At 41.3% G+C, this 11,042-nt stretch overlaps 1 protein-coding gene across 1 annotated transcript; it reads left to right on the top strand.

Moving 5' to 3' along the window:
- The first annotated feature begins 296 nt into the window (after window positions 1-296).
- Window positions 297-3,696, top strand: LOC104759901 (uncharacterized). Its single transcript, XM_087456042.1, has 5 exons — window positions 297-894; window positions 2,010-2,348; window positions 2,991-3,200; window positions 3,309-3,530; window positions 3,587-3,696. The coding sequence occupies exons 1-5, from the start codon at window positions 297-299 to the stop codon at window positions 3,694-3,696; spliced, it is 1,479 nt and encodes a 492-aa protein (XP_087312168.1).
- The last annotated feature ends 7,346 nt before the right edge of the window (window positions 3,697-11,042 follow it).

Raw genomic sequence — 11,042 nt, 5'->3', positions numbered from 1 at the left:
CCCTATGTGGCCGAGGCCTTTGGTCTCATATTGAGACGAGCGAAGCTCCAAGTGGTGAGACCACCAAGGAAGGCAAGGATCTTGCCGGTGATGAAAGGAACAAATGGTTTCAAGAAGACCAAGGAGTCCTAGCTATCATTCAAACCTCACTTGATGCCCCTATCCTTGAAGCTTACTCCTATTGCGAAACCGCAAAGGACTTATGGGACACTCTCAAGAACGTGTTTGGAAATGTTACCAATGTCAACCGTATCTTTGAGATTAAGAGGGCCATTAACAATCTCAACCAAGAAGATATGGAGTTCACCAAGCATTTTGGGAAATTTAGGTCCTTGTGGGCTGAACTAGAGATGCTTAGGCCGGCGACAATAGATCCGGCCATACTGAACGAGAGGCGTGAACAAGACAAGGTGTTTGGTCTACTCTTGACCCTAAACCCCTCCTACAACGACCTCATCAAGCACATCTTGCGGTCAGATAAGCTTCCAAGCCTTGACGACATTTGCAACCAAATCCAAAAGGAGCATGGCTCCATGGGACTATTTGGCAGCAAAGGAGAGCTAGTGACCGCCAACAAAGTCGAGATGGCGTCCGCAAACCGAGGCTACTACAAACCAGATGAAAAGAACCCATCGGTATGTGAGCACTGCAAGAAGGTTGGCCACTTCAAGAGCCGCTGCTGGATTCTTCATCCACACCTTCGCATTAACCGTGGAGGACCAAGCCGCGGAGGACCACCGAGAGCCCATCAAGCAGCTGTAGTGGGGGAAACACCAACTTCTGAACCAAACCAACAAGCTGTCGGAGGAAATGGAACTGCACTCACTGCCTCCTCCGAGCTGGTGAGGCGATCCGACCTTGATGCACTCATCAAAGCCCTCAAGGAGGCCTCCGGTAAAACCTTTCTTGCTTTAAACAAAAATAAGCCTCTTATTGTTGATTCTGGTGCATCACATCACATGATTAGTGATTCTAGGTTGATTAGTGATATTAAACCAGCTAATGGTAATGTTGTGATAGCTAATGGTGAGAAGGTACCAGTTAAAGGCATAGGAATTTTGAAATTATTTGATAAGAACACTAAAGCTTTTTATATGCCAAATTTCACATCTAACTTGCTATCAGTTAAGAGAGCCACCACTGATTTAAATTGTTATGCAATATTTGGTCCTAACAAGGTTCATTTTCAGGATATTGAGACAGGTAAAGTTCTTCGCCAAGGAGGTTCCAAGGATGATCTCTATGTGCATGAGGACTTGAATCTATCTTCTTCTTCTGCATCTTGTTTTAATTCGGTTATTGTTAAACCTAGTGATTCTATTTTACATGCTAGGCTAGGACATCCTAACACTAGAGCTTTAAATTTGATGTTTCCTAATATTTCTTTTAAAAATGATGAGTGTGAGGCTTGTATTCTTGGTAAACATTGCAAGACTGTTTTTCCTAAATCTATTACTATTTATGAAAGATGTTTTGATTTAGTTCATTCTGATGTTTGGACATCTCCTTGCCTATCTAGAGAAAATCAAAAATATTTTGTGACTTTTATTGATGAAAAATCAAAATATACTTGGTTAACTTTGCTTCCCTCTAAGGATAGAGTTCTTGAAGCCTTCACTAATTTTCAAAAATATGTGACTAACCATTATAATGCAAAGATTAAAATTTTGAGATCAGATAATGGTGGGGAGTACACAAGCCATGCCTTTAAACAATATCTAGCAAACCATGGGATCATTCATCAAACAAGCTGCCCATACACACCCCAACAAAATGGTGTTGCTGAGAGGAAGAATAGGCACCTCATGGAAGTAGCAAGATCCATGATGTTTCACACAAATGTCCCAAAGAAGTTTTGGGGAGATGCTGTCCTTGCAGCTTGCTATCTCAAAAACCGGATACCGACCAAAATTCTTCAAGACATCTCTCCATTTGAGGTATTAAACAAGATAAAACCCTCATTTGATCATTGACGAGTATTTGGGTGTGTGTGTTTGTGTTGAAACCAGGAGAACAGCGAGACAAACTCGAAGCTAGAAGTGTGAAGAGCATGTTTATTGGATACTCTACCACTCAAAAGGGCTACAAGTGTTATGAGCCAGACATGAAGAGAGTCTTAGTCTCATGTGATGTTAAGTTTGTAGAGTCTAAAGGCTTCTATGAGGAAAAGAACTGGGAAAGCCTTCGAGACCTGTCCACCTCACCGTCTGATCGGGCCAACAATCTTCGTGTCCTTCTCGAGAGACTCGGTGTTGACAATGCTGCACCAACTGAGGTGCCTGCCCCTATAGTCGATGCACCACCAATGCCAACTCCGGCGCCTCTCGATGATGATCTCTCACCCGAACGTGATGAACAATCCGATGATGAAAATGGTTTAAATTCAGTTCCGGTGGACAATGCCTCCGGTGATGAAGACTATGTGCCCACTGAAGAGGAAGATGACAATGAGGACACGCCACATGATGTTATACCACTCCGACGGAGTGAACGACTCAAGTTTCCTCCCTCCAACTGGCGAAACACTCGAGTCTACTACAACAATGTCGCCCTGGCTCATCCTATTCAAGCAGTTTGCACCCTTGCTCATTTTCCTCCACAACATCAAGTGTTTCTCAGCCAGATTGATGCTCATTGGATTCCCAAAGACTTTGAAGAGGCCAAGAATCATAAAGAATGGCGTGATGCTGTCGCTGCCGAGAAGACTGCTATGGAGGCAAATCATACATGGGATGAGGCTGACTTGCCCAAAGGAAAGAAGGCTGTGACATCACGATGGATCTTTACTATCAAGTATAAGAGTGATGGGGAGATTGAACGCTACAAGGCCAGGCTTGTTGCAAGGGGATTCACACAAACGTATGGGGAGGACTATCTGGATACGTTTGCACCGGTGGCCAAGCTTCACACGGTTCGAGTAGTACTTTCGCTTGCAACCAACCTTGACTGGGAATTGTGGCAAATGGATGTCAAGAACGCCTTCTTACAAGGTGAGCTTGAGGACGAGGTTTATATGAGGCCACCACCGGGTTTAGAAGACATCATTGGACCAGGAAAGGTGTTGAGACTGAACAAAGCAATATATGGTCTAAAGCAGTCTCCTAGGGCTTGGTATCATAAGCTAAGCTCCACACTACTTGAGAAAGGCTTTCGCAAGTCAGAGGCCGATCACACCCTATTCACCCTACCAAGTGATAAAGGTATTATAGTCATTCTAGTTTATGTTGATGATATCATCATAACTGGAAGTGACAAGGTAGGTATTCAAGACACTAAAACTTACCTAAAGTCAGTCTTTGATATTAAAGATCTAGGAGAACTTAAGTATTTCCTTGGTATAGACGTATATAGGTCTGATGAAGGTTTGTTTCTATCACAAAGGAAATATGCTCTTGATTTATTGAGTGAAGCAGGCAAACTAGGCTCAAAAGTTGTATCAACACCCCTTGAAGAAAACTATAAGGCAGGAGGAAAGGGGGAGCTCGATGCAGCTCCGTTCCAAGATGTCAAGCGCTACCGGCGACTAGTAGGTAAGCTCATATATCTTACTATCACGAGGCCTGACATTTGTTTTGCTGTCAATCAGGTGAGCCAACACATGCAAAACCCCACCGTTCATCATTGGAATATGGTGAACCGAATCCTCAAATACCTCAAGGGCTCGCCGGGGCAAGGCATATGGATGGGTCGCAATGAAAGCACTAAACTAGTAGGGTATTGCGATGCGGATTACACCGGAGATCATGGAGACCGTCGCTCTACCACAGGCTACTGTACATTCCTAGGAGGCAACCTGATCACATGGAAGAGCAAGAAACAAAAGGTGGTATCACTATCAAGTGCAGAATCGGAATATAGAGCCATGAGGAAGCTCACAACCGAGTTGATGTGGCTCAAGGCACTTATTAATGATCTTCGAATCGAGTCACCTAAACCTATTACCATGCACTGCGACAATGAAGCCGCCATTCACATTGCAACGAACTCAGTATTCCATGAGAGAACCAAACACATTGAAGTCGATTGCCACAAAGTCCGAGAGCAAATCACACTTGGAGTTATTCTACCGTGTCACACTGAAAGCTCCGAGCAGTTGGCCGATGTGTTTACCAAGGCAGCCAGTCCACAAGTGTGTGAGTACATTCATTCCAAACTTGGCCTCAAAGACCTTACTCGGCCATAATTGTCTTCACATGGCACCTACACTCTTTTTCCCTTAAGTATAGCTTTTTCCCAAGTGGTTTTCTATACTAAGGTTTTTAATGAGGTGGGTGTGCATGAGTTCAAGCTTGATCAATACTCATGATCAAGCTTGAGGGGGAGTATGAAATCTCACACACCACGTCCGTACATCCGTATGTCCGTACGACCGTACGTCCGTACAACCATCACACTTGGGCCGTCCGTACCATCCAAAGGTCTAACGAGTCCAGCCCATGTAGACAAGCCTCCAACGGTCACAAAGCTTCTAGAATCGCCCCCCTCCTAGCCGTTGACGAGAGTGTGCAAGTGGGTTGTCTTAGGAAGAGTCACATGTCTTATTAAGATTATGTCACTATCAATATTTGTAATTGTGCATAGAATCTTAGGAGTATATTCCCTTTGTATATGGCTATAATTAGGTTGTAACTATGTTCTAAATGAAGTAAGAAGAGATAATATCTCTTTCCCAACAATACTCTCTTGCATACTTTCTCTAATCACTATACTACCCACATTCTTTTTGTTTATCGATTCTCTTCACCAAACACTTAATCAATCCTTCTAATTCTTACACTGAAACAGGCTAAATCCGAGAAAACATTGATTCAAAGGAGTGAACAGATTTGTTACTGTTTTAGGGTCAAAATTTGTGACAATCATTGCATTTGACTAATTGTAAGAGTTCGGGATGAATTTGGAGTGTTTAGACAACACATGAGCCCGTTTTATCCCAAAACAAGCTTAAACCAAGAAAACATGCTAAAACCGATAGAAAACATTGATTTGAAGCAGTAAACAGCTATGTTACTCTTTCTAGGGTCGAAATATGTAACAATCCAATGCATTTGACTAATTATAAGAGTTCGGGTTGAATTTAGAGTGTTTAAACACCACTTTTATCCATTTTGTCCCGAAACAGGCTAAAACCGAAAAAACACTGATTCAAAGGAGTGAACAGCTTTGTTACTGTTTCTAGGGTCAAAATGTGTGACAATCCAATGAATTTGACTAATTGTAAGAGTTCCGGATGAATTTGGAGTGTTTAGACAACACTTAAACCCTTTTTATCCCAAAACACGCTTAAACCGAGAAAACAGGCTAAAACAGAGAGAAAACATTGATTCGAAGCAGTAAACAGCTATATTACTCTTTCTAGGGTCAAAATATGTAACAATCCAATGAATTTGACTAATTATAAGAGTTCGGGTTGAATTTGGAGTGTTTAGACACCACTTTTACCCATTTTGTCCCGAAACAGGCTAAATCTGAGAAAACATTGATTCGAAGAAGTAAACAGCTTTGTTACTGTTTCTATGGTCAGAATGTGTGACCATTCAATGCATTTGACTAATTGTAAGAGCTCAGGATGAATTTGTAGTGTTTAGACAAAAATTAAGCCCGTTTTATCCCAAACATGCTTAAACCGAGAAAACAGGCTAAAACCGAGAAAAAAATTGAGTCGAAGCAGTAAACAGAGATGTTACTAATGCATTTGACTAATTCTAAGAGCTCGGGATGAATTTGTAGTGTTTAGACAACACTTAAACCCGTTTTATCCCAAAACAAGCTTAAACCAAGAAAACATGCTAAAACCGATAGAAAACATTGAAATGAAGCAGTAAACAGCTATGTTACTCTTTCTAGGGTCAAAATATGTAACAATCCAATGCATTTGACTAATTATAAGAGTTCGGGTTGAATTTGGAGTGTTTAAACACCACTTTTACCCATTTTGTCCCGAAACAGGCTAAAACCGAAAAAACACTAATTCAAAGGAGTGAACAGATTTGTTTCTGTTTCTAGGGTCAAAATGTGTGACAATCCAATGAATATGACTAATTGTAAGAGTTCCGGATGAATTTGGAGTGTTTAGACAACACTTAAACCCGTTTTATCCCAAAACACGCTTAAACCGAGAAAACAGGCTAAAACCGAGAGAAAACATTGATTCGAAGCATTAAACAGCTATATTACTCTTTCTAGGGTCAAAATATGTAACAATCCAATGAATTTGACTAATTATAAGAGTGCGGGTTGAATTTGGAGTGTTTAGACACCACTTTTACCCATTTTGTCGCGAAACCGTCTAAATCTGAGAACACATTGATTCGAAGAAGTAAACAGCTTTGTTACTGTTTCTATGGTCAGAATGTGTTACCATTCAATGCATTTGACTAATTGTAAGAGCTCAGGATGAATTTGTAGTGTTTAGACAAAAATTAAGCCCGTTTTATCCCAAACAGGCTTAAACCGAGAAAACAGGCTAAAACCGAGAGAAAGATTGATTCGAAGCAGTAAACAGCTATGTTACCAATGCATTTGACTAATTGTAAGAGCTCGGGATGAATTTGTAGTGTTTAGACAACACTTAAATCCGTTTTATCCCAAAACAAGCTTAAACCAAGAAAACATGCTAAAACCGAGAGAAAACATTGATTTGAAGCAGTAACAGCTATGTTACTCTTTCTAGGGTCAAAATATGTAAAAATCCAATGCATTTGACTAATTATAAGAGTTCGGGTTGAATTTGGAGTGTTTAAAAACCACTTTTACCCATTTTGTCCCGAAACAGGCTAAAACCGAAAAAACACTGATTCGAAGGAGTGAACAGCTTTTTACTGCTTATAGGGTCAAAATGTGTGACAATCCAATGAATTTTACTAATTGTAAGAGTTCCAGAAAAATTTGGAGTGTTTAGACAACACTTAAACCCGTTTTATCCCAAAACACGCTTAAACCGAGAAAACAGGCTAAAACCTAGAAAACAGGCTAAAACCAAGAGAAAACATTGATTCGAAGCAGTAAACAGCTATTTAACTCTTTCTACTATCAAAATATGTAACAATCCAATGCATTTGACTAATTATAAGAGTTCGGGTTGAATTTGGAGTGTTTAAAAACCACTTTTACCCATTTTGTCCCGAAACAGGCTAAAACCGAAAAAACACTGATTCGAAGGAGTGAACAGCTTTTTACTGCTTATAGGGTCAAAACGTGTGACAATCCAATGAATTTTACTAATTGTAAGAGTTCGAGAAAAATTTGGAGTGTTTAGACAACACTTAAACCCGTTTTATCCCAAAACACGCTTAAACCGAGAAAACAGGCTTAAACCAAGAAAACAGGCTAAAACCGAGAGAAAACATTGATTCAAAGCAGTAAACAGCTATATTACTCTTTCTAGGGTCAAAATATGTAACAATCCAATGCATTTGACTAATTATAAGAGTTTGGGTTGAATTTGGAGTGTTTAGACACCACTTTTACCCATTTTGTCCCGAAACAGGCTAAATCTGAGAAAACATTGATTCGAAGAAGTAAACAGCTTTGTTACTGTTTCTATGGTCAGAATGTGTGACCATTCAATGCATTTGACTAATTGTAAGAGCTCAGGATGAATTTGTAGTGTTTAGACAAAAATTAAGCCCGTTTTATCCCAAACATGCTTAAACCGAGAAAACAGGCTAAAACCGAGAAAAAATTGAGTCGAAGCAGTAAACAGAGATGTTACTAATGCATTTGACTAATTCTAAGAGCTCGGGATGAATTTGTAGTGTTTAGACAACACTTAAACCCGTTTTATCCCAAAACAAGCTTAAACCAAGAAAACATGCTAAAACCGATAGAAAACATTGAAATGAAGCAGTAAACAGCTATGTTACTCTTTCTAGGGTCAAAATATGTAACAATCCAATGCATTTGACTAATTATAAGAGTTCGGGTTGAATTTGGAGTGTTTAAACACCACTTTTACCCATTTTGTCCCGAAACAGGCTAAAACCGAAAAAACACTAATTCAAAGGAGTGAACAGATTTGTTTCTGTTTCTAGGGTCAAAATGTGTGACAATCCAATGAATATGACTAATTGTAAGAGTTCCGGATGAATTTGGAGTGTTTAGACAACACTTAAACCCGTTTTATCCCAAAACACGCTTAAACCGAGAAAACAGGCTAAAACCGAGAGAAAACATTGATTCGAAGCATTAAACAGCTATATTACTCTTTCTAGGGTCAAAATATGTAACAATCCAATGCATTTGACTAATTATAAGAGTGCGGGTTGAATTTGGAGTGTTTAGACACCACTTTTACCCATTTTGTCCCGAAACAGGCTAAATCCGAGAAAACATTGATTCGAAGAAGTAAACAGCTTTGTTACTGTTTCTATGGTCAGAATGTGTGACCATTCAATGCATTTGACTAATTGTAAGAGCTCAGGATGAATTTGTAGTGTTTAGACAAAACTTAAGCCTGTTTTATCCCAAACAGGCTTAAACCGAGAAAACAGGCTAAAACCGAGAGAAACATTGATTCGGAGCAGTAAACAGCTATGTTACCAATGCATTTGACTAATTGTAAGAGCTCGGGATGAATTTGTAGTGTTTAGACAACACTTAAACCCGTTTTATCCCAAAACAAGCTTAAACCAAGAAAACATGCTAAAACCGAGAGAAAACATTGATTTGAAGCAGTAACAGCTATGTTACTCTTTCTAGGGTCAAAATATGTAAAAATCCAATGCATTTGACTAATTATAAGAGTTCGGGTTGAATTTGGAGTGTTTAAAAACCACTTTTACCCATTTTGTCCCGAAACAGGCTAAAACCGAAAAAACACTGATTCGAAGGAGTGAACAGCTTTTTACTGCTTATAGGGTCAAAATGTGTGACAATCCAATGAATTTTACTAATTGTAAGAGTTCCAGAAAAATTTGGAGTGTTTAGACAACACTTAAACCCGTTTTATCCCAAAACACGCTTAAACCGAGAAAACAGGCTAAAACCGAGAAAACAGGCTAAAACCGAGAGAAAACATTGATTCGAAGTAGTAAACAGCTATATTACTCTTTCTAGGATCAAAATATGTAACAACCATGTTGGTTTTAGGCGAAAGTAAACGATTGAGTATGAAGAATAATGGATGAGATGAAAGTTGAAAAATAGAAAAGGAGTATATTTCCTCAAGTGTTCATTATACAATGTCGGCCTAGGCCTTTAAATAACAAGAGAAATTAGGGCTGCTCCCATTAGACTCGACAACTTGGTGAGAGTGACCCAAGGAGAGAGAGCCGTTGAATCCCAAGGTTGAAAGCGACCCGTCTTGGTCTCCCAAACGGAAGCAAACCCGTGACTTATCCTCCAACGGCTACTTGGGCGACTTCTCGATCCTGCTAATGGGCTTCTTTATGGACTGGCCTCATCTCCCTTCTTTTACACACTCGAACTCGGCCTTATTGATCACTTGTACGGACGGCCTTACTGATTACCCGTACGGACGGCCGTACGGTCATGGCCTCAACCGGATAGAACTTGGTCAATACTCCCCCTCAAGCTTAGCCGAATGAAATGGCTAAGCTTGGAACCCGTGAAGGATCACCTCGTTAAAAACCTTAGCCTAGAAAACCTCATGGGATAAAACTATGCCAAGGAAAAGAGTGTGTTCTCCACGAGTTAGGTGAGTGACCTACGGTCGTGTAGGGTCTTTGAGGCCCAACTTCTGATGAATGTACTCATAAACTTGGGCACTCGCAGCCTTAGTGAAGATGTCCGCTAACTGATCCTTACTAGATGTGTGGCACGGAAGAATCACGCCTTCTTCAATCTTTTCTCGAACCTTGTGGCAGTCCACCTCAATGTGCTTGGTACGTACATGAAACACAGAGTTGGTAGCTATGTGAATCGCGGCTTCGTTATCGCAGTGCATCGTGATATGTCCAATTCGAAGCCAAGATCCTTGAGAAGAGCTTTGAGCCAAGTGAGTTCATTCGTGAGTTTCTTCATGGCTCTGTATTCCGATTCAGCGCTTGAACAAGAGACTACTTTCTGCTTCTTGGACTTCCAAGTCACTAGGTTGCCTCCAATGAACGTACAATAGCCAGTGGTTGATCTCCGGTCCATTGTATCACCAGCGTAGTCCGCATCACAATATCCAACGATCTCCGTGTTGTTGTTCTTCCCCATCCAAATCCCTTGGCCCGGGCTCCCTTTGATGTAGCAAAGAATCCGTTCCACTGTGTTCCAGTCGAAATTTGTCGGCGCCTTCATATGTTGGCTGACTTGGTTCACCGCATAGCACAAATCCGGCCTAGTGATCGTAAGATAGATCAGTTTCCCCACCAACCGACGATATCGTCCCACATCTTGATATGGTTCAGCGAGCTTGTTAACCGTAGAGTTTGGCGCCTGTTTCATCACCCCCTTTCGCTTGACCTGGTAGCCTTCTTCAAGCGGAGTAGGCACTGGTTTAGCGCCAAGCTTACCTGTCTCATGTAAGAGGTCAAGTGCATACTTCCTTTGGGATAGAAACAACCCCTCCGGGGAGCGGGAAATCTCAATTCCAAGGAAGTATTTGAGTTCACCAAGATCCTTAATATCAAAAGTAGAGTTGAGGAGGGTTTTAGCGGCGAGAATACCGGCCTGATCATCACCGGTGAGAATAATGTCGTCAACATACACAAGAACCACCACACGACGGCCAGAGGTGCGAAGGGTGAAGAGAGTATGATCCTGTTCAGACCGTTTGAAGCCATTGTTGCGGAGCGTGGAGCTAAGTTTGTGATACCACGCCCGGGGTGATTGCTTTAAGCCATAAATAGCCTTGCGCAGCCGGAGAACCTTTCTCGGAGCTACAATGTCTTCGAGGCCCGGAGGAGGATGCATGTATACTTCTTCCTCGAGCTCCCCCTGAAGGAAGGCGTTCTTGACATCCAGTTGCCAGAGGTCCCACGAGAGATTAGTGGCAAGGGAGAGAACTACCCGGACAGTGTGAAGTTTAGCGACCGGAGCAAAGGTGTCCGTGTAGTCTAGGCCATAGGTTTGCGTGAAGCCGCGAGCAACGA

The sequence above is a fragment of the Camelina sativa genome, chromosome 6, assembly GCF_030686135.1.
Source record: "Camelina sativa cultivar CO46 ecotype springtype chromosome 6, ASM3068613v1".
In the NCBI taxonomy this organism is placed as follows: Eukaryota; Viridiplantae; Streptophyta; class Magnoliopsida; order Brassicales; family Brassicaceae; genus Camelina; species Camelina sativa.
Note: the sequence above shows the minus strand (reverse complement) of the source record. Positions and strands in the feature narration are given on the sequence as shown.

Bases quoted from the DNA above. Each gene is read 5' to 3' on its own strand.
- LOC104759901 (XM_087456042.1), top strand. From the start codon at position 297: ATGGAGTTCACCAAGCATTTTGGGAAATTTAGGTCCTTGTGGGCTGAA. The intron at 2,349-2,990 runs GTGATGAACAAT...CCTTCTTACAAG, and splicing joins TGATGATCTCTCACCCGAAC to GTGAGCTTGAGGACGAGGTT. The intron at 3,201-3,308 runs GTATTATAGTCA...TTGATATTAAAG, and splicing joins CACCCTACCAAGTGATAAAG to ATCTAGGAGAACTTAAGTAT.